Source organism: Rhincodon typus, chromosome 7, assembly GCF_021869965.1.
Source record: "Rhincodon typus isolate 14 chromosome 7, sRhiTyp1.1, whole genome shotgun sequence".
NCBI lineage: Eukaryota > Metazoa > Chordata > Chondrichthyes > Orectolobiformes > Rhincodontidae > Rhincodon > Rhincodon typus.
In genome coordinates this window covers 21337103-21361430 of record NC_063338.1, presented here as the reverse complement: position 1 = coordinate 21361430, position 24328 = coordinate 21337103, and the positions used below count along the sequence as shown (strand labels likewise).

At 41.9% G+C, this 24328-nt stretch overlaps 1 protein-coding gene across 5 annotated transcripts in view; it reads right to left on the bottom strand.

Moving 5' to 3' along the window:
- Nucleotides 1-6311: 6311 nt before the first annotated feature.
- The window catches only part of vps8 (VPS8 subunit of CORVET complex), a 518442-nt gene continuing 500425 nt past the window's right edge, over nt 6312-24328 (bottom strand). For all 5 annotated transcript variants that reach the window (XM_048598730.1, XM_048598733.1, XM_048598732.1 and 2 more), the window contains one exon: nt 6312-6612. In XM_048598730.1, coding sequence (XP_048454687.1) covers nt 6472-6612 — 141 coding nt within the window. In that variant the 3' untranslated portion in view covers nt 6312-6471. The remainder of the gene's footprint in view (nt 6613-24328) is intronic.

Genomic DNA, 24328 nt, shown 5'->3' with positions numbered 1-24328 from the left:
GACTGAAGAAGTGGTGTAATGTTCAGGGATTCAGGTTCTTGGATCATTGGGGATCTTTTCTGGGGTAGAAAATACATGTTCAAAAAGGACAGGTTTCACCTGAACTGGAAAGGAACCAAAATCATAGTGGGAAAAATTTGCTAATTCTATTAAGGTAGTCTGCAAACTATTAGAGACGAGGAGTAGAGGGATCCTAAGTAGCACAGTAAATAGAAAGATAAATGAAGATGATTTTGAATCTGAAAAGAACAATTAATTAGAAAAGACAGACAAGAGCAAGTCAGAGAACAAAGTAACTCTGAAGAATTAAACTGCATTTATTTCAATGCACAGGGTCTCACAGGTAAGGCTGATAAACTCAGGGCATGTTTGGGATCATGGGATTGAGACATCCATAGCTCTCAAGAAAACTTGCCTGAGGGATAGACAAGACTAGCAGCACAATGTTCCAAGTTTCAGATACAATCATAAGGATAGCAAAAGAGGCAAAAGGGGAGGGGGAGTGGCATCTGATGAAGGAAAACATTACTGCTGTAACTAGAGAAGATATTTCTGAAAAATCGTCCAGTGAAAATATATGGGTTGAAATTAGAAACAAAAATGGAATGATCACCTTGATGGGATTATACTACAGACCTTCCAATAGTCAGAGGGAAATTGAGGAATGAGTATGTAGAGAGATCTCAGATATATGCAAGAATAATAAGGTTGTAATAGGAGGTGATTTCATTTTTTCCAAACATTGACTGGGGCGACTGTAGTGTTGAGGGTTTGGATGGTGAAGAATTTGTTAAATGTGTTCATGAATATTTACTTTATCAATATGTCAATGTTCCTACTAGAGAAGGAGCAAAACTTGACCTCCTCTTTGGTAATAAGACAGGGCAAGTAACTGAAGTGACAGCAGGGCAATACTTTGGGCCTAGTGATCATAATTCTACTTATATTAAAATAGTTATGGAAAAGGTAATCCTTCCATAAAAAAATAAAGTTTTTAACTGGAGTAAGGCAAATTTTAATGGCATGAGACAAGAACTTTCAAAAGTTGATTGGAGTAGACTATTTGCAGGTAAAGGGAAGTCTGATAAGTGGGAAGCTTTCAAAAGTGTGATAAAGAAAGTTCAGAGTCATTATGTTCCTGTTAGAGTGAAAGGTAAGGATGGTAGGATTAGAGGTTCTTGTCAAGAATAAAAATGAACTATACATTAGATATAGACAACTGGATTCAAATGAATGACTTGAACAGTATAAAGAGTGTAGGAACATTCCTAAGAGGGAGATCAGGAAGGCAAAGAGAGGATATGAGATAGCCTTGGCAAATAAGGTTAAGGATAATCCAAAGAGATTCCACAAGTACATTAAGAGCAAGCGAGCAATGAGAGAGACAGTAGCGCTTCTTAAAGATCAAAGAGGTCATCATTGTGTTGAATCTCAGGAGATGGAAGAGATATTAAATGAATATTTTGTATCAGTTTTTACTGTGGAGAAAGAAATGGAGGCCAGAGAACTCAGGGAGATAAATATTGACGTTTTGAAGACAGTTCATAATGCAGAAGAGGAGTGCTGGACATCTTAGAAAATATAAATGTGAATAAATATCTAGTGTATCCCAGGACATTGTGGGAAGTTAGGGAGGAAACTGTGGGACCCCTTACGGAAATATTTGTATCATCTAAAACTATGGGTGAGGTGCCAGATGACTGCAGAGGGGCTAACATTGTGCCTTTACTTAAAAAAGGATGTAAGGAGAATCCTGGGAACTATAGACCTGTGAGTCTGACTTTGGTGGCAGATAAGTTGTTAGAGATGATTCTGAAAGATAGGATTTCTGTGCACTGGGAGAGGCAAAGAATGATTAGGGATAGTCAGCATGGTTTTGGGAGAGGGAAATCGTGTCTTACAAACCTAATCGAGTTTTTTGAGGAAGTAACCAAGAAAATTGATGAGGGCAGAGCGGTAGACATTATTTACTTGGACTTTAGCAAAGACTTTGACATGGTAGACTAATTAGTAAAGTTAGAGCACATGGGATTCAGGGTAATCTTGCCAGTTGGATACAAAATTGGCTTGATGGTTGGAGACAAAGGGTGGTGGTGAAGAGTTGTTTTTTGGACTAGAGACCTGTGACCAGCGGTGTAGTACAGGGTTCAGCGCTGGGGTCCACTTTGTCATTTATATGAATGATTTAGATGAGAATATAGAAGATATGGTTCGTATGTTTGCAGATGGCACCAAAATTCGTGGTTTGGCGGGCAATGAAGAAGGTTATCTAAGATTACAACGAGATCTTGACTAATTGGGTCAATGGGCTGAAGAGTGGCAGATGGAGTTTAATTTATATAAATGTGAGGTTTTTGCATTTTGGTAAACTCAGGACATATACAATTAAATTTGAGCCCTGGGTAACGTTGTAAAACAGACAGACCTAGGGGTTCAGGTACATAATTCTTTGAAGTTCACATCACAGGTAGAACGGTTAAGGCGGCATTTAGTACATTTGCCGTCCTTGCTCAGAACTTTATGTATAAGAGTTGGGACGTTATGTTGAAGTTGTACAGGATGTTGGTGAGGCCTCTTCTGGAGTACTGTGCCCACTTCTGATCACCCTGTTAGAGGAAGGATATTATTAAGCTGGAGAGGGTTCAGAAGAGAATTACCAGGATGTTGCTGGAAATGGATAGTTTGAGTTATAAGGAGAGGCTGCATAGGCTGGGGCTTTTCTCATTGAACCGTAGGAGATTAAGGCATGGCCTTACAAAGGCTTATAAAATAAACCACAACAGACTGGGAACAACTCCTTGCAGGTCAGTCCACAGTGGAGCAATGGGGGGCATTCAAAAAAGCAGCTTGGGGAGAGTACAGGTCCAACATGTACTCTTTAGAGAGAAGTATAGAAGCAATAAGTTCAGAGAACTCTGGATGACTCGGACAATGCAGGGCTGGATAAGGAAGAAGAGTAGGTCTTTGAGCAAGTCTAAAGGGAGCAATTCAGCTGTGGCCCTAGCGAATATAGGAAGTGCAGGAGGGAAGTAAGAAAGCAATTAGAAGAGCAAAAAGGGGTATGAAAAAGAACTTTTAAACAGGATTAGAGAGAATCCTATGATATTTTATAAATGTATTAAAGGGAAGAGGATAAAAAAGAGCAGAGCCCATTAGGGACCAAGAGGGCAAGTGTGTTTGAAGCATGAATCCTTCTCTTTGGTCTTCACTCTGGAAAAGTAGAATATAGGTACAGATTTCAGGAAAAGGGACTGTGAGGGCCTTGCACAGTTTGATGGAGGAAATGGTGAGGTATTGAAGGCTTCGTCGGACTTAAAAACAGACAAATCCGCTGGCCTGGATGAATTGCATCCCAGGCTGCTGTGGGAGGCAAGGCAGGAAATTGCAGGGGCTCTGACACAAATTTTTAATTCCTCGCTGGCTACGAGGGAAGTGCCAGAGGACTGGAGGACAGCAAATGTGGTTCCATTTTTTATGATGGGCAGTAGAGATGAACCAGGAAATTACAGACCAGTGAGCCTCATGTCAATGGTAGGGAAACTATCAGAGAAAATTCTGAAGGAGCGAATTAATACCCACTTGGAAAAGCATAGGTTAATTAGGGATAGTAAACATGGCCTTGTAAGAGGGAGGCCATGCCTAAGAAGTCTGCTAGAAATTTTTTGAAAATGTGATCAAATGTGTGGATGAGGAAAGTTTAGTTGATGTAGTTTATATGGACTTTAGCAAAGCTTTTGACATTTTGCCTCATGGGAGACTGACTGAGAAGGTTAAAGAACATGGAATGGAGAGAAACTTGGTGAGATGGATCAGAAACTGGCTTAGTAGTAGGATAAAAAGGCTGTCTGAGTGACTGGAGGCCGGTGTTCAGCGGTGTACCAGAAGGACAGTACTGGGACCCTTATTATTTGTTATATACATAAACAATATAGATTAAAATGTGGGGGGGAATATTAAGCAAATTTGCAGACGATGCCAAGATTGTTAAGAGTGGTCAATGGCGAAGAAGATGGTTGTAGGTTACAGGAAGATATACTTGGATTGGTCAGATGGTATTTAACCCTGATAAGTGCGAGGTGATGCAGTTTGGAAGCAGAAACAAGATGAGGCACTATTTAATAAATGGCAGGACACTGGGTAGCTTAGAGGAACTGAGGGATGTTGGGGTAATTATTCACAGAACCCTGAAGTTGGCAGAGCATGTGAATAGAATAGTTAAGAAGGCATATGGGATACTCGCTTTTATCAGTCATGGCATGGAGTATAAAAGCAAGGAGGTAATGTTGGAGTTGTATATAGCATTGGTCAGACCACAACTGGAGTACTGTGTGCAGTTCCGGTCACCTCACTGCAGGAAGGATGTGATAGCACTAGAGAGGGTACAGAGGATGTTCACCAGGATGTTGCCTGGGATGGAGAAATTGAGCTATAGGGAGAGACTGGATAGTTTCTGGATTGTTTTCTTTACAGCAGTGGAGACCAAGGAGGGACATGTTTGACATGCATAAGATTATGAGGTGTACAAACAGGGTGGATAGAGAGCAGCTGTTCCCTTGTTTGAGGGGTCAATCATGAGAGGGCATAGTTTTACGATGAGGGGCAAGGGATTCAGGGGGAATTTGGGAAAAAGACTTTTTCAATCAGCAGGTGGTGGGAATCTGGAATGCACTACCTGGGAAGGTAGTGGAGATTGGAAATCTTACAACGTTTAAAAAATATTTGTATGAGCACCTCAAATATCAAAACATACATGGATGTGGGACAAGTGCAGGAAATTGGGATTAGCGCACTTTTGGTGGTAGTTATGTTGGTGCAGACCCAAAGGGCTGAAGGGCCTTTTCTTCGCTGTATGAATCTATGAATTTATAAAATCATGAGGGGTATAAATAAGGTGAATTTTAGGTGTATTTTCCCTATGGTGGGGGAATTTCAAGTCTTGGGGGGCATATTCTAAAGTTTCTAATTCTTTTATTCATTCACAGGATGAGGGCATCACTGACCAGGCAGCATTTATTACCCATCCCTAATTGCCCAGAGGGCAGTTAAGAGACAACCACATTGCTGTGTGTCTGGAGTCACATGTAGGCCAGACCAGGTAAGGATAGCAGTTTCCTTCCCTAAAGGACCTTAGTGAACCAAATGGGTTTTTCCAACAATCGACAATAAATTCATGGTCATCATTAGATTCTTAATTCCAGCTATTTATTGAATTCAAATTCCACCATCTGCTGTAGCAGGATTCGAACCCAGGTCCCCAGAACAATATCTGGGTCTCTGGATTCCCAGTCCAGCAATAATACCACTCAGCCATCATCTCCCCAGTTGAGAGAAGAAAGATTTAAGAAAGACATATGGGGCAATTTTTTTTACACAGAGAGTGGGCCACATGTGGAATGAACTTGCAGAGGAAGTACAGTTACAACATTAAAAAGACGTTTGGATAAGTAAATGAATAACATGTATTTGGAAGGATATGGGCCAAGTGCAGGGAGGTGGGAATAGTTTAGTTTGGGATTATGTTCAGCGTGGACTGGTTGGGCCGAAGGGTCTGTTTCCGTGCTGTACGACTCTATGACTAGCTTGTCTGAATTAGTTGGTTGTGGCAGCAGCAATCACCATAATGGAATAAAAGGAATACCCTCTCACTAGAGAGAGAGGGATGGTTGATGGTGAATTCAGCCTGAGGGCCACCACACCTCAGACAAGGGTCAAGTTCGTGAACACGGGACCTTCCTGGTGCCCTGCGCTGTTGGTGTCACTGGGCATCACCAACCATCCAACTGAGCTAACCGATTCTCATCAGTTGGTACCAGCCAGAATAACAGTGAATACTATAAATAGCCTCAGCAAGAGGAAACAAAACCCAGGGCTACCTTTCCTGTTCACACTTGTGCGTCAAGGGCAGACTGAGATTGCAATGCTCCCACGGGATAGAATTTCTAACCGCTATTTAGGTACAGTGGGGGAGTAAAAAAAGGATAAACAGTTGTACAGTTCACAATCAAGATACAGACCAAAGAACGGTCAGTTGTACATGAATCTCGGGAAGGCTAGTGATTGAGGAACTGTACCCTACCAAGAATTCTACTTTTCAAGAGAGTGTGAGAAAGACTGTTGAAAGGACAAGCACCTTCTTAATGCAATAATTAGCTTTAAAATATCCAAATCTTCCCCAATCTCAAGAATATGTTTCTTAATTAGAAATCAAGGCAAATCTGGTTAAGAAGGCTGTGAATTTGCTTGTTAAAGCTTCTGCAGAAAGTGGAAACATGCATTGCACTTATCTATTGACAAATACTGAAACAATTAGGTAACTTAGAACATATCTTTATTAGATTTAAGTATAAGAATTAATTGTCATACAAGGGCAACCGATAATGTCAGCATTTGCATTGAATCAAAAATTAGAACTGTCAGGGATGTGTTAAGAATGTTCAGTCCAACTTGATTGCACAAACATCATTTGCAGCACTAGTCCTCAATGACTGGAGGTGGTGACAAACGCAGCTGGAAGTTTTCATTTTGGAAAACGCTGTTTGCCACTGAACCAGGATGGAATAGGCCATGCTTGTCACTGTTTCGATTGCGAGAAAGTTCTGTGAGAATTGCAAGCTGCAAGAAACAGAGTAAAGAGCAAAAGTATGAATGATGCTGTTAGCTCATCAGCCAGTAAAGCTGCAATCTGCAGGGGCTAATAAATAGTTCATGTACAAACAGCTAGTAGGGGTACATCTGTTCAGCTCTCAGAACATTAAGACTCAATACTATCCAAATGCTCTTATTCCTTTTTTTCCACAGGATGAGGGCATTGTTACACACTACATTAAGTGTGAAAGTTAAATCTCAGATCAGTAGGCTTTTGTAATCATTAGACACCACGGAATATCAAGGGCAGAAACCTGGAACTAGATCTACCCCGGAAGAACAGGCTTAAGGGATGAAATGGTCAACTCCTACACAAATTGTACCAAAGAGCTAACTGGTGATTCAAGTTGTTACATCACCACATCTAACATCAACAGCAATTAGGGATAAGACACAAATGCTGGCTTTGTCATATCCCACATAAATAAATTAACAGATGATTTGGTCTTTTCCTCTATACTATTCAAATGGACAATAATCAATCAAAATATTCTATTTGTATTGATTCTTGGCCTTCTCTGCTCTGACGAAAGCAGTTTCCTTATCCTATACTTTTCCTCATTAGTTTCCTATCTCTGGCATCATCCGATGAATTTATACCATATGTTTTCAAAGTCTTTGTTATCGCTTCTGGAATGGGTCAGAAAAGAGACCTGGTGCACGGACCCAGTGCTTAACTTTGTGGGCTACATCATGAGTGGATGTAAAGTACTGAGCTGAGAACATCAGTCCTACCTAAGATTTTCAACCAAACTGCATTTCCTGGCATTCTGTAGAAGGAGGCAATATCTGGTGAATTATCATGTTTTAAATAAAGGTAGGTAAAGTCAACATAGTCATATCTATGTATATCATGAACTATATCCATTGTCATAAGGCTGCTCTCAATACAGAGAGAGAGAGAGAGAGAGAGACTGAGAGAGAGGGCTGGGGGGTGGGTGGAGGGAGGCAGGGGTAGCAGTTTAACCTGAGTGTCATCACACCTCTGGTGAGGGGAGAGATTGAGAAGGACAGTCCTTAAATACCCTCTCATATATAAACTTCTGATCGTAAGCTGCTGCCAAAGTGTACTAGAATGTGCCTAACTTTGCTTAAATCTGACCAAATTGGTAACATATGGGAAACTTTACCCTTATAGATATTTTCTAATTAACCTGTTCAGAGATGTTATGACACATCTCTGGAGCAGGCCGGGACTTGAACATAGACCTCCTGACTCAGAGGTACCACAACACGACAAGAGGAGGGCAAACCATATACAATATCTTGATCTTACAGAATAGCAGAATTGGCTCAAAGAACTAAATGCCCCGCTCCTTGTCCTAAGCTTTATGTTCCTACATATACTGTAGCAACTCATCAATACTACCTGAACAGCATTTTCCAAAATCATGGCATCTACCATCTGGAAGGACAAGGGCAGCAGACATATGGGAACACCATCACCTGAAAGTTCCCTTTCAGTCCATTGTTATGATCCCAGCAGATGTTACTATTGGACGAGCCAGATCCCAGACTCAAATCCAGCATGATAAACCATTAAAAAAAAATCTACCAACGTGGTTTTTCACTGAAACATAAGTAATGCCGCAGATTTGGCTTCAACAATAAAACAGAAGATTATCACCGAGAAAAAATGAAGGTTCCTCATTTTTTAAAGGATTCTTCAATTGGCCATGCTAAATTGCTCATAGTGTTCAGGGATGTGTAGATTAGGTGTGTTAGCCATGGGAAATGCAGGGTTACAGGGAAAGAGTAGGAGGATGGGTCTGGTTGGGATGCTCTTCGGAGGGTTGGTGTGGATTTTTTGGGCTGAAGGGCCTGTTTCTACACTGTAGGGATTCTATAATTCAAGATAAAAACAGAACAAACTAAGCTGTTTACATAAAGCGAAACTTGAAAGATTTTGAAACATATGCAAAATAAATCCCATCTAACAAACATCAGCTTTTTACAGAAGTCAGAAAACAGAGGGAGTTTCCCTTCTCTATCCAGGTTTGACTTAAATGTTTCATTCAATTCCCAGTCAGGAGAGCTTGATAGCCTCTTCCTTGATTATTCACATAACTGAGCTTTAGATTTCATAGCTTTAAATTACCTTTTCAGGTTCCAACCAATCATTTCTGGAATTTTCAAACTGAAACCCTTGCAGTGTGGTAATCTATTTCTTAAGTGTTCTGAATGAATTTCTTTCTGCAGGAAAAAATGCTCTTACACCATAAGAGGTCTCCCTGCTATAGGAAAGATGTTGTGAAACTAGAAAGGGTTCAGAAAAGATTTATGAGGATGTTGTCAGGGTTGTAGGGTTTGAGCTATAGGGAGAGGCTGAATAGGCTGAGGCTCTTTTCCCTGGTGCATCAGAGCCTGCAGGGTGACCTTCTGGAAGTTTATAAAATCATGAGGGGCATGGATAGGGTAAATAGTTAAGATCTTTTCCCCAAGGTAAGGGAGTCCAAAACTAGAGGGCATAGGTTTTAGGTGAGAGGGGCAAGATTTAAAATGGATGTAAGGGGCAACTTTTTCACGCAGAAGGTGGTGTGTGTATGGAATGAGCTGCCAGAGAAAGTGCTGGAGGCAGGTACAATTACAACATTTAAAAGACATCTGGATGGGTACATGAATAGGAGGAATTTGGAGGGATATGGGCCAAATGCTGGCAAATGGGATTAGATTAATTTAGGATATCTGATCAGTATGGATGAGTTGAACTGAAGGATTGTTTCTGTGCTGTACAACTTGCTGTACAACTCTATAACCCAGCTGGGTCTTCCACGAACGGAAACAAATACTTTGCAATCTACGGGCCTTTCCTAAGCACCAATCAATTCTTGATTCTTCTCAATCGAAAGGAAGATAATGCCTTTCAATGTTTGCTCTCTCTGATCATAAAACTCTCACAATACAAGTAAATTTGTATTTGGAATAATTTTAGAAGAATGAAAGGTGACTTTACTGAAACATACAAAATTCCGAGAGGATTTGACAGGGTCGAGGTGGAAAGGTCTTTCCCTTGTGGGTGAGTCTAAAATAAGGTGTAATCTCAGAATAAGCAGTCATACGTTTAAAACAGAGATGAGGAGGAATTTCTTCTCTCAGAGGGTAGTGAATCTGTGAAATTCTTTACTGCAGAGGGCTGCTGAGGCTGCGTTGTTAAGTACATTCAAGGCTCAGATAGATGGATTTTTAATCTGTAGTGGAATAAACAGTCATGGGGAAAAGGCAGGAAAGTTGAGTTGATGGTTAATCAGATCAGACATTTTGTCATTTAATGACAGAGCAGACTCGATGGGCTGAATGGCCTACTTCTGCTCCTATGTTTTATTGTTTTAAATTGATATTATCATTCCAGGAGAAGCCTAATCACCTAACCTCTGACACATACTGTTTTTTTTTAAAGTCATGCCTCCCGAAAGACTCAAGTTAATTATTAAACATCCTCAGACATGCCAGTAGTTTAAAATGCAATCTCTAAAATAAATGATATTATCCTATACAAATCACACACCTTGCATTGCACCCATGTCATTCTGACTTGGTACTATATCACTGTTCCTTCACTGCTGCTGGGTGAAAATTTTGGATATCCCTAACAGTACTATGGATGCACATCTGTACCACAGGGGTCAAGATGACAACTCAACACTTTTTCAAGACAATTAAGGATGAAGAATAATTGCTGTCCTTGCCAGTGATACTCATTTCATAAGAATGAACAACAAAAACATCCTGTTTATTTCCAACTTGCAGTCAGAGACCAACCAAAAGAATACAAATTTTGAAGTTATGGAGTTTAATTTATCGTCTCTGGTTAGGTTACTTAAAAGTGGCCAATCAATACTTTGAGCTGTAAACTGAACAAAAATAGCAAAAAGGACGAATCACAAAATTATTGTAGTGAATAAGGAAGCTGTGACCCATTGCGTCTGCACTGGCTCTCTTAATGAGCATTATGATCTTTTGCTCTTTCTCCACAATCCTGAATACTATTTCTATATAAATAATCTCGAATGGCTCAATGAATCTGCTTCCACTATACTTCCAGACCATGTGTTTTGGTCCCTAAGTGCTTGCTCGGTGAAAACGTTTTTACTCAAATCACATTTGCTTCTTCTAAAAATTACCATATATCAGTGCACTCTCATTCTTAATCCTTTTGTAAGAGAAGATAGTTTCTCACCATCTGCTCTGTCCAGCCCTATTATGACTTTGAAAACTATCAGTTCTCTTTGCCTAGAGATAGTAAGAATGGCAGATGCTGGAGTCAGAGATAACACAGTGTGGAGCTGGAGGAACACAGCAGGACAGGCAGCATCAGAGGAGGAGGAAAGTTGGCGTTTCGGGTTGGGACCTTTCTTCAGAAATGGGGGAGGGGAAAGGGAGCTCTAAAATAAATGGAGAGGAGGTGTGGGGCTGGGGAATGTAGGTGGGATGGTGATATGTGAGTGCAGGTATGGAATGTTGGGGATTGGTCAGTGAGGTGGGAAGAGTGGATAGGTGGGAAGAGTGGATAGGTGGGAAAGAAGATGGACAGGTTGTGTCAGGTCAACCAAGGCGGGATGACAGGGAGGAGATAGTAGGAGCTTCGCAGGGTTGGTCATGGGATGAGGCTGGGAATGGGGAGATTTTGAAACTGGTAAAGTCCATATTGAGACCATTGGGTTGTACTGTGTCACCCAGGAAGTGCTACACCTGCCCCTACACCTCCACCCTCACCTCCATCCAAGGAACCAAACAAACCTTCCATATCAGACACAGGTTCACCTGCACATCCGTCAAAGTGGTCTACTGCATCCGCTGCTCCCGATGTGGCCTCCTCTACATCGGTGAGACCAAGCGGAGGCTGACAGACCGCTTTGTAGAGCACCTGCGCTCTGTTCACATAAACGACAAAACACCATCCAGTCGCGAAACATTTCAACTCCCCCTCCCCCTCCCTGGGTGACATGTCCATCCTGGGCCTCCTCCAGTATCACAATGACGCCACCCGGAAACTGGAGGAACAGCACCTCATATTCCGCCTTGGGAGCCTACAACCCAATGGTCTCAACGTGGACTTTACCAGTTTCAAAATCTCCCCACCCCAGGCCTTATCCCATGACCAACCCTCCCTGTCATTCCTGCCTCCTTGACCTGTCTGTCTTCTCTCCCACGTATCCGCTCCTACCAACTCACTGACCAATCCCCACCACTACCTACCTGCACTCACCTATCACCATCCCACCTGCCTTCCCCAGCTCCCATTTCTGAAGAAGGGTCCTGACCCGAAACGTCAACTTTCCTGCTCCTCTGATGCTGCCTGGCCTTCTGTGTTCCTCCAGCTCCACACTGCGTTATCTCTAGTTCTCTTTGCCTTCTTCTCTGAAAGGAAAACAGTCCAAACTTATCTTCATAATTGAAGTTCCTTATCGCTAGAACCATTCTTGTAAATCTTTTCTGCACTTTCTTCAAAACGTAAACATACTTCATAAAGTGTGATGTCCAGAACTATACATAATATTCTAGCTGAGTCCAATTAATATGTTACACAAGATCAGCATAATTTGCTTGCTCCTGTACTCTATGCCACTATTAATAAAGCCTAGGCCTATGGTTTGGTAACTATTCACTTTACCTGTCTTGCTGCCTTTAATGGATTATGCACATACACACCAAGTCTTGCTTACCTGCATATTCTATAGATATTTCTAATTATACCAAAATGTTTCACCTCACACTTCCCTAAACTGAATATCACTAATTTGCCCACTGCACCAACTTGTCAATGGCCTTTTGAAGTTCTGCACTGTCCTCCTTACAGCTTACAATGCTTCCAAGTTTTGCATCATCTGCAAACTTGGAAATTGTCTCCTGCACACCAAGAAGCAGATCATTAATATACATCAGGAAAGCAAGGGTGTCAAAACCAACCCATGGGGAACTCACTACAAACCTTCCGCAAGTCTGAAAAATACCCATTGATCATTACTCTCCATTTCCTATCACTCAGCCAATTTTGTATTCATATTGCCACTTTTATACCATGACTTAGAACTTTCCTCAAGCCTGTTGTGAGGTACTGTATCAAATGTCTTATGGAAATTCATGTCAATAAGCATTTCAACAGGTATAATTCTAAAAAGGTTGCAGGAACAGAAGGATCTGGGTGTGTATATGTGCACAGATCGGTGAAGATGGAAGGTCAAGTGCACAGAGTAGTCAACAAAGCAGATGGTGTTCTTGGCTTTATTAACAGGGGTAACAGGAGGTGAAGTTGAACTCGTACCAGATACAGCTGGAGTATTGTGTGCAGTTGCGAGTACCACTTTAGAGGAAAGACGTGAATGCATTTGAGTGTGTGCACATGCGATTTACTAGAATGGGTTCCGGATTGAGAAACTTCAGCTATGAGAACAGATTGAAGAAGTTGATACTGTTTTCCCTGGAGACAAGGTAACTGAGAAGAGACTTGATTGAAATTTTCCAAATCATGATTGGGTTGGACAGACCAGATATGGAGAAGAAATAACAGCTCCCTTCCCCCTCCCCCGTTTCTGAAGAAGGCTCCCGACCCGAAACGTCAGCTTTCCTGCTCCTCTGATGTTGCCTGGCCTGCTGTGTTCCTCCAGCTCGCTGTGTTATCTCTGACTCCAACATCAGCAGTTCTTACTATCTCTAGATATGGAGAAGCTGTTTCGCTTGTAAAAGAAACAAGAATGAGAGGGCATAGATTTAAAGTGATGTGCAAACAAAGTACTACCTGGAAATGTGGCAATTGAGGCACTGTAGAGGGCATTGGATGGTTATTTGGATAGTAATGGTGTGCAGGGATACAGAAAAAGACATTGAATGCTGAAGCTGCTGCAGGGTCAAATGCACCTTCTCTTCCGTAATAATTCAGTGATTATGATGCTTGCTTCACAAGGCCAACCTCATTTCCAAGAACTAATTCTAGCAGTTTCCTTTCTTTGAAGCAAATTTGTGTGAAGTCAATGATGGGCAATCTCCTTAAGTCTGTTTAGAACAAATTCTGAATGCTATGAACCCTAATGCACAGCTTTAGATATCACTGTCAAGAATACTGCCTTGGTGTAACCAGGGTTATTCACTTTGAGCGCATGGGATGATTAGACAGTTTTCAATGAACTCAAAATATGATGCACTGGCTTCTAATCTGCACTGTTAAGACTGTATAGAGGGAATATTACTCAAGACCTAAATTATGTTGTAGTTAAAAGCCAGAACCAAGACTAGAATTGGGATAGAATATCTTAAATTCAGTCTTGAATAGCCTGCAAATATTAATTGCTAATGGTTCCATATGATTAGTGGCAATTGGGGATAAAGTACCAGATCACATAGGACACTATTAAACAATGCTGCAAACTCTCAAGGAGAAGATTGGATCTCACATCCAAAAGTACATTGTCACGTTTTACGATTGCAAACTTATTTATTTATGTTTTTCTGATTACTATTATGATTTCTAATTATTTTTAGTTGGAATTACACTAGGACCCTGCCAGTAGAATATGAAATACTGTGTTTGTGGTTCTGTTACGTAGAAGAACCAAAGAGTCATAGAATCCCTACAGTGCAGAAACAGGCCATTCGGCCGATCAAGTCTGCAATGATCCTCCAAATAGCATCCCACCCAGACCCAGACCCTCACCCTATTCCCATAACATGCCATTCATCCTGGCTAATCCACCTAACCTGCACATCTTTGGACTGTGGGAGGAAACCAAAGCACCCGGAGGAAACCCACGCAGGTAGAGGGAGAATGTGTAAACTCCGCACAGTGATCCAAGGCTGGAATTGAACCCAGGTGGGAAGCTGTGCTAACCACTGAGCCACTGTGCCACCCCTATTTACCATTTTATTTTGAGGTGAATACCAGCAGAATGGGAGATATGAAAAAGATTATTGGAGGTGGAGCTGAGGTGTTTCCACAATGAACACACTGCTTAAATCTGTTGACTGACTTCACCAGATTTGCCTTTTAACAGATGCCTAGTACAGAGATAAAATGGGACATCAACCTTCAGAAACTGCTGAAGGAGTACATGAAAGATGCAAAAGGATAATTAATAAGTGTCATTTGGTGAAAACTGTTGACAAAAATACAAAGACAGAATAACTGCCATCAGCAATCCCAGAAGAACTCACACAAAGCTGGAAATCAGAAAGTGTCATTTACAGGGAGTTGATCATCAATAGAGGAAAGTAGGGTGACAAAAGGTCAATAGATTGGACAAAGAGCAGCAAGATATCCCTGGGGAAAGAAAGACGCAGGAAGATTCAATAATTTGCAGACAAGCATTGTTGTTGGCTTGATTAAAGGACGGTGTCTGCTAAGGATCTTGAGTTGCTGTCTTGGGTCTTCATGTGACAGAACAAGCTGATTCTTAACCAGCAGATCTTTGGACTTGCAGACAGATACCAGTTCTTCCTCAAATGCTCATATTAAAACAAAATTCTTATGAAAGATCAATAATCTGGAACATTAATTCTGCTTCTCACTCCTACCAAAGCTGTCTGACCTGAGTCCTTCCAGCTTTTTCTGTTTTAATTTTATCAAACACCACTCCAGAATGACCTTACAGTCTTTTGGTTACCAATGGGACCGAATGTGCTTAGGTAGTAGAAATGGCCAGGTATAGGAAATATAGAGTGATTCTCCAAGTCTAACAAGGGTAGAAAAAAATCTTTGTTTTATCATGCTACCCATGGGTGCCTGTAAGGAAGATTCCACTCTAATAAATTGAGGACTAGAACAATCTGAATATTTAAACTCACTACATAATCAAGTGGGCAGAATTGCTTATCTCTTTAGCACATTTCCAGCCATTTGCTTAATATATAGGAATTACAATAGATCATACCATAAAACAGAAACTATTTAACATATTCATGAATTAGACTGCCCTTTAAGAGTCAGAATTAAGGGACCATGACTCTATTGCTAGCTCAGTGCCATTGTTTTACCTTTGATTTTCAGAGGGTAATAGTCTAATGTTTTAATTTAATAACTAATTAAAATTAGAAACTCATGAATTAATGTAGATTCTTTCATTAACATATGAATGAACAAAGCTACCCCTCTACCCAAAGGGACACGGCATCTGTTTTTTGTATGGTTGGGTTGAAACAAGTGGAATATTAGGAATTATAATAAAATCTTAACTTTAGCAGCTTACACTAACCTGGTCAGTTGGAGACTCTAATTGGCTATATATTACAGCTTTAAAAATATCATCAGATTATGCCTTATGGTTCTGTAGGGACCAGCTGCCTTTATATGCTTCAACTAACAATTCTTCATAGGCTAATATTGACAAAGCCACTGGATTGTGGAGTGTATGCACCTAAGGCTTATCCTCTTGTTGTCCAAAACCTGAACTTGTTAATTTCTTTCAGCAAAGGTCAATTATGAACATCAGTAGAAATCTACAGGAAAGAGAGCTGGGTGAGAGAAGCAAAGGGGAATTAGAAACTAGAATATTGCACATTTCACACAAAAAGCACAGTTAAAACCTATGTGGGTTCTCATAGCAACATTTTGTATGCGAAGAAAGTGAGTTGATTTAAAAGAGAAGTTGTTCACTGTGAGAACATGTCTTAGTTCAGCCAGACAGAAGAAGCGTGAGGGCGGATGGCACTGTGTGAATCTCTATTCAAGACAGAAGTGGAAACTTTTCAGGCCATCCTGGTGGAGGATGGGGTTGTAGAAGGATTGGGAATACATGGTAAAGAGGAGCTGGTCAGGGTCATGAAAGTGCAAATGTTAAAACGGTGACAATATTGGAAGAATTAGGATGTATGTGAGAAGAAGTACTATTGCTGTCACCGTTATCACACGAAGGTTGCAACGGTGGAACAAAGAGACCATTCTGATTGCTATCCCCTTGACAAGTTAATATAAATTCTCCCCAAAAAGCAGTAGCCATTGCCCCAAAAGGAGACTAGTCCCAACTCTTTTGAGGTTCAAATGTAGATGGTTATAACACCATGCCACCAGAAACACAGCCATCATTTAATATTTTTTTTGAAGTTTGCTAAATTGCTGTTTGAGAGTATTAAGTATATCACATCGATTGGTGCTGAGTCCATTGCTTTTTGTCATTTATATAAATGATTTGGATGTGAGCATAGGAGGGCTGGTTAGTAAGTTTGCAGATGAAACCAAAATTGATGGTGTAGTGGACAGCCAAGAGGTTACCTCAAAGTACAATGGGACCTTGATCAGATGGGCCGGTGGGCCCAGGAGTGGCAGATGGAGTTTAATTTAGATAAACATGAGGAGTTGCATTTTGGAAAGGCAAATCAGGGCAGGACTTATACAATTAATGTTAAGGTCCCGGGGAGTGTTGCTGAACAAAGAGATCTTGGAGTGCAGATTCATAGTTTCTTGAAAGTAGGGTCACAGGTAGACAGAACAGTAAAGAAGATGTTTGGTATGCTCACCTTTATTGGTCAGTGCATTGAGTATAGGAGTTGGGAAGTCATGTTGCGGCTGTACAGGACATTGGTTAGCCCATTTTTGGAATACTGCATCCAATTCTGGTCTCCCTGCTATAGGAAGGATGTTGTGAAATTTATCAGAGTTCAGAAAAGATTTACAAGGATGTTGCCAAGATTGGAGTGTTTGAGCTATAGGGAGAGGCTGAAAAGGCTGGGGCTAATTTCCTTGGCGCATCAAAGGCTGAGGGGTGACTGTGTAGAGGTTTATAAAACCATGAGGGGCATTGATAGGGTAAATAGCCAAGGTCTTTTCCCCGGGGTAGGGGAATCCAAAACTAGACAGCATATGTTTAAGGTGAGAGGGAAAGATTTAAAAGGGACCTAAGGGCCAACATTTTCACACAGAGGGTGGTGCATGTATGGAATGAGCTGTCAGAGGAAGTGGTGGCGACTGGTACAATTACAACATTTAAAAGGCATCTGGATGGGTGTATGAATAGGAAGGGTGTAGAAAGATTTGGTCCAAATGCTGGCAAATGGGACTAGATTAATTTAGGATATCTGATTGGCATGGATGAGTTGGACTGAAGGATCTGTTTCCATGCTGTACAACTCTATGACTATAACTACGCCAATGCATCCAATTGCTCTCGCTCCATAAGTGAATAAAAACAGTACTGACTGCAACACAGGATGAACAGGCTTTCTTCTTAATTCATGTGACTCAATGTGTGATTCTCAGTTCTGCTTTATAATCAAACTTACACTTAATCCCATTGCAAACCAGACTTTACTGCACAATAATTGTCATAACGTACTCATAAAATATTCCTTCACAGCTCAAAGCCACAGATGGTGAGCATAGAGAGAACAATACAATGATTAAACTGAGGTCTTCTTGTACATTTGAAGTAGCAAATTACAACCTGTAATTTTTTTAATTGTCAGAGCTACAGGCTTTCTGTCTTGGTCAGAAAAAGGAGAATTGTGGAACGTTACCCTCAGTAAAAGTCTCAAATATTAATGGGTCAGAATACATGAATTATTCGGTCCATTGCACAGACAAGAAATTAAAGCTAAACACAGATGAAAATTTAGTGATTCTCTTGCTGCTGCCACAGTGTTTAATGGGACAACAGCAGCTGCTGAATCATAAAAGTAATAGAAAAGTTCAGCAACGTCAGAGCTTAAGGTCATAAGAAATAGGAACAGGAGTATGTTATTCGACCGACTGAGTCTGCGCCACCATTCAATAAGATCACGAGAGATTTTACTGTCAGACTGAAACACAGCACATAAGGTGACCATTCGTCCTAGTGAATCTTGGTCAGCTCTCTATTAAGTCCACTTTGCTCTCTGCTCTTACATAACTCTGAACACTCTTAGTGATCAAAAATTTGCCAAACTCATCCTTGAATATATAATCCAGCTTCCACTGCTCAGTGGAAGAAGAATTCAAAGACTAACAACCCTCTGAAAGAAGAAATATTTCATGACTGTCTTAAAATGGAGACCCTTTATTTTTAAACTGTGCTCCCCAGTTCAAGGATTGGGAAACACAGGCAGTCAGCAGAAAGAGACAACAAGGTCTGGAGCTGGATGAACACAGCTGGCCAGGCAGCATCAGAGGAGCAGGAAAGCTGACATTTCAGGTCTGGACCCTTCTTCAGAAATGGGGGAGGGGAAGGGGACTCTGAAATAAATAGAGAGGGGGAGGTGATGATGGAAGGTGGATAGAAGAGCAGATAGGTGGAGAGAAGACGGACAGGTCAAGGAGGCGGGGATGGAGCCAGTAAAGGTGGGTGCAGGTAGGGAGTTGGGATGGGGGCTGGTCAGTTGGGAGGGAGGGGTGGGTAGGTGGGAGAGAAGACGGACAGGTCAAGGAGGCGGGGATGAGGCTAGTAGGTAGGAAGTGCAGGTGGGGGCTGGTCAGTAAGGTCGGGGGAGCGGATAGGTGGGAGAAAAGATGGACAGGTCAAGGAGGCTGGGATGAGCTGGGCTGGTCTTGGGATGAGGTCGGTCGTGGGGAGATTTCGAAGCTTGTGAAGTCCACATTGAGACCATTGGGCTGCAGGGTTCCCAAGCGGAATATGAGATGCTGCTCCTCCAGCCTTCGGGTGGCATCGTTGTGGCACTGGAGGAGGCCTAGGATGGACATGTCGTCCAAGGAGTGGGAGGGGGAGTTGAAGTGGTTCGTGACTGGGTGGTGTAGTGGTTTATCATGAACCGAGCGTAGGTGTTCCACAAAGCGGTCTCCAAGCCTCCGCTTGGCTTCCCCGATGTAGAGGAGGCCACATCGGGAACAGCGGATACAATATACCACATTAGCAGATGTGCAGGTGAACATCTGTCTAATGTGGAAGGTTTTCTTGGGGCCTGGGATGGGGGTGAGGGGGGAGGTGTAGGGGCAGGTGTAGCACTTCCTGCGGTTGCAGGGAAAAGTGCCGGGGGTGGTGGGGCTAGTGGGGAGTGTGGAGCGGACAAGGGAGTCACGGAGAGAGCGGTCCCTCTGGAAGGCAAATAAGGGTAGGGAGGGAAAATTGTCCTTGGTAGTGGGGTTGGATTGCAGATGGCGGAAGTGGCAGAGGATGATGCGTTGAATCCGGAGGTTGGTGGGGTGGTACGTGAGGAGAGGGGAATTCTGTCTTTGCTGTTTATGTGGGGAGGTGGTGTGAGGGATGAATTGCAGGAAACGTGAGAGATGTGGTCGAGGGCGTTTTCGACCACTGTGGAGGGAAATTGCGGTCCTTGAAAAACGAGGACATCTGGGATGTCCGACAGTGGAATGCCTCATCTTGGGAATAGATGCGGCAGAGGTGAAGGAATTGGGAATAGGGAATGGCATTCTTGCAGGAAGGTGGGTGAGAGGAGGTGTTTTCTAGGTAGCTGTGGGAGTTGGTAGGTTTGAAATAGATATCAGTTGCCAGGTGTTTGCCAGAGATAGAAACAGAGAGGTCCAGGAAGGAGAGAGAGGTATCAGGGATGGTCCAGGTGAACTTAAGGTTGGGGTGGAAGGTGTTAGTAAAGTGGATGAACTGTTCAAGCTCCTCGTGGGAGCACAAGGTGGCGCCGATACAGTCATCAATATAACGGAGGAAGAGGTGGGGTTTAGGGCCAGTGTAGCTACGGACGAGGGACTGTTCCACGTATGCTATGAAGAGGCAGGCATAGCTTGGGCCCATGCGGGTACCCATAGCCACCCCCTTTGTCTGTAGGAAGTGGGAGGAGTTGAAGGGGAAGTTGTTTGGGAACCCGGCAGTCCGATGGTCTCAATGTGGACTTCACAGACTTCAAAATCTTCCCTCCCCTGACCTTATCCCAAGACCAGCCCAGCTCGTCCCCGCCTCCTTGACCTGTCTGTCTTTTTCTTCAACCTATCCACTCCTCTCACCTCACTGACCAACCCCCACCCCCACTCCCTATCTACTGTCTGAAAGGGGGGTAAAGACATTTTCAACCCTGGCTTTCAAAAGGGATCTGGTTAATCATTTAAAGAAAAGAAAATCCAGGGCTATAAGTAAAGGAAAGGGGGTTGGGAGTAGCAAAATTGCTTTTGCAGACAGTTAACACGGATATGATAAGCTAGAATTCTTTCTTCTATCCTATAACAATTCTGTTCTAACATTAAAAATTTACGTGAATTATTTAGCTGGAGGTGTGTTTTTTTACAGCCCTTATTTTCAATTTATGCGTGAATCCTTTAAAGAGCAGGCAAACATACGATCAAGGGAAAAAAGGCCACTCAGCCCGACAAGCCTGCTCTGCCATTTAATAAGATCATGATTGATCTTATTTCAATCGCTACTCTACATTTCTGCAGACCATTGATAACCTTTCATCCCCTTGCTAATCAAGCATCTATCTGCCTCTGCCTTATAAATATTTAAAGAGTCTGCATCCACTACCTTTTGAAGGAAGGAATCCCAAATACTCTCAATTCTCAGAGAGAAAAAAAAATCCTCATCCAGTCTTAAAAATAAAAGCAAAGTTGGCTAGATCAATTCTCATAAAGCATAGATTTTCATATCGGAATAAAACAAAAAAAGTAGCATTTTTGCAGCATCTTTAACAAGATGAGGATATCCCAAAGTTCTACACAGCCAATTAAATAATCCTGAGGGTGCAGTCATTGTTGTAATGGAGGAATATGGATCATGGTCACACAACAGCAATGCATGATGACAAGATAATCTACATTAAATTTAGTTTTGTTTAAGGGAAAAATATTGGTCAGAACACTAGGGAGAACTGAACTGGCTTTCTTCATATTATGCTGCAGAATCTGTTCTATCCACTCAGGGACCTCGGTTTAAAGGACACCTCGAAGACATCATCTCTACCAGAGCAGCAACTCCTCCCTCTGGTTATTGGACTAAAGTGTCAACCTTGATTAAACGGCCAAGATGCTGGAGTGGAACTTGAGCCCACGATCTTCTGACTCATGATGTTGACAGCCATAGATGAGGGAGTGACACTGGGGGAGGTGGGGGTGGATTTGTCTTATCCTCCAAGCGTATGAATTAATACATTGGAATCAAATTGAAAATTTACATAACAGGCTTTTAAGTGCACAGCTTTATCATAATTATCTTCACTTTTTAAGGTATACAGTATATCTATCATAAGAATTACAACAGCACAATTTTAACTCAGTATATTTGGGCCCAATGGCTTTGAGAGCAATCTATATGATTGAAGGGGACAAGACTACATGTGAAAGCAAATGCTGAAACTGGATGGTCTAGCTTGTAACCGATGCCAGTGGGAACAGACAGTTACACAGGGTAAGCACCAATTCATTAACCCTATGTAGCTAGGGGAAGGCAGACAGTGAGAGACTGCATTAGGAAATTGCTTCAATGCCCTTGCGTGCAATACCATTTTACTTTTAGCAATATAACTGGGAAAGAAAGAACAATATCATTCTAGGATATCATAAACAATGCATACTTTTCCATATCACACGAAATTATTCATATCTGTCCAGCCAAGCATTAAGAAGCCACTATAAAACATCAGTGAGCTTTTGACAAACACTGGCAGGACCAGAAGCTCTAAATGGAGCATCTGGGAGATGGAGTAAGTGAATGCTTTCATCCCAACCCAAAACTTTTTTAAACACTGCGACCCTGAAATGTCAGTGTCTCCAGTGGGATATTAGAGTCAATAGTATAAATGGCCATTTTTAGCTATTCACATGATTTCCTGAAAAACTCAATCTCTTTCCTGCTGGAGTCACAATGAACAATCCAGATACTCCCTGAGGAACTTCTGGACCTGTTGGTGTTTGTAGCTTTATTTAAATCTCCCTGATGCAAAACCACAGGATACAGCCATATCTTTTATTATTTAGACTCTATACAGGTCTGCATCCTCCTGCTGAGGGTAGTAGACGTTCTGCTGAGCTCAGAGAAAATGGTTGCTCCTGGAGGGAGGTTTACAGTATTTCAGTTGCTAATATTAAGGTTCATATTAAGCTCTCAAGAGTTGAATGATAAAGCAAGTTCTTCACATTCTAGTTAATTTTCACAGGTCCATTTGATAGTTTGTACCACAATAAAATATGAAATGAGAAAGTATTATGTCATATGTCAGGTCAAGTCCTTCTTACCAATAACATGTCATCACAGACTCCAGCAATCTAATTTAATCGGTAAATAAAAACCAAAAGAACTGCAGTGCTGTAAATCAGGAACAAAAACAAAGTTGCTGGAAAAGCTCAGCAGGTCTGGCAGCATCTGTCAAGGAGAAAACAGAGTTAACGTTTCAGGTCTGGGTTCTGAGGAAGGGTCATGGGACCCGAAACGTTAAGTCTGTTTTCTCCTCCACAGATGCTGCCAGACCTGCTGAGCTTTTCCAGCAACTTTGTTTTTGTTCCTAATTTAATCGGTAACCATATTCCCAAACTGTTCATATCATAGAATCCCTACGTGTGGAATCAGGCCATTCAACCCATCAAGTCCACACTGACCCTCTGAAGAGCATCCCATCCAGACCCACACTGCACCAACCCCCCACAGCCTTATTCCCTGTAATCCTGCATTTCCCATGATTAATCCACCTAACCTACACATCCCTGGGCACTATGGACAAATGGGTGTTTACCCTGAGGAGCTCTTGTAGATAAGTCCTATGGCTGAAACGATTGATCTTAAACAACCACAACCATGTCCCTTCGTGCTAGGCATGTCTCGGATTAGTGGTGCATTAACCGTTCATTTCCACTGAATCAGTTCTGCCTGGGTTTCTTGTTGTCACAATCAGTCAAATGCTACCTTGATGCCAAGAGTAGTCACTCCCACTGTCCTCTGAAGTTCAGCTCATTTGTCCATGCTTGCACAAAGGCTATAATGAGTTCAGAATCTGAATGACCATCGTATAACCGAAATGGAGCGTTAGTGAGCAGTCTATTGCTGAGGAGGTGTTACTTGATAGCACTGTTGACAATCCCTTCCAATATGTTGATAACTGAAAGCACATTAATGAGCTAGCAATTGCCTGGGTTGGATTTGTTTTGTTTTTTGTGGCCACGATTTACATGTGAAATGTTCAACACTGGTGGGTACATGCCAACAGCAGCTGTACTGCAACAACTTGGCTAGGGGTGTAGCTAGTTCTGGATCATAAGTCTATCTAGTGACTTCAGACTTTAATTTATATAATGTGGAGTGATTTGAGTTGCCAAAGATGGCATCTGTAATGCTAGAAACCACAGGAAGAGGTTGATATGGATCATTCATTTAGCACTTCTGAAGACTGTTGGAAATGCTTCTGTGTTGTCTTTTGCACTGCTGTTCTGGGCTCCCCCATTTTGAGGATGGGGATACTTGTGGATAGTCCTCCTTCAGAAATTCTCTGGTTCTATTCATAAATGAATGATTGTGGCAAGATTGGAAAACTTGGATCTGATCTGTTTGTTGTAGAATCATTTAGCTTTGTCTATCACGTGCCACTTTCACTTCATATAGTAGTCCTGTCTTGTAGCTTCACTAGGTTGACACTTAATTTCTAGGAATGCCTGGTGCCACTACTGCCATTGCCTTTTGCTCTTTGCCGTGAACAAGGGTTGATCCTCCAGCTTAATGGTAATTTGGGAAATACAATTATGGTTGAATATAATTCTGCTGCAGATGGCTCATAATGCCACGTGGATGGCCAATTTTAGTTGCCAGATCTGTTTGAAATCTATTCCATTTACCACTGCGGTAGTGTCACACAACATGCTTGAGGGTATCCTCAATGT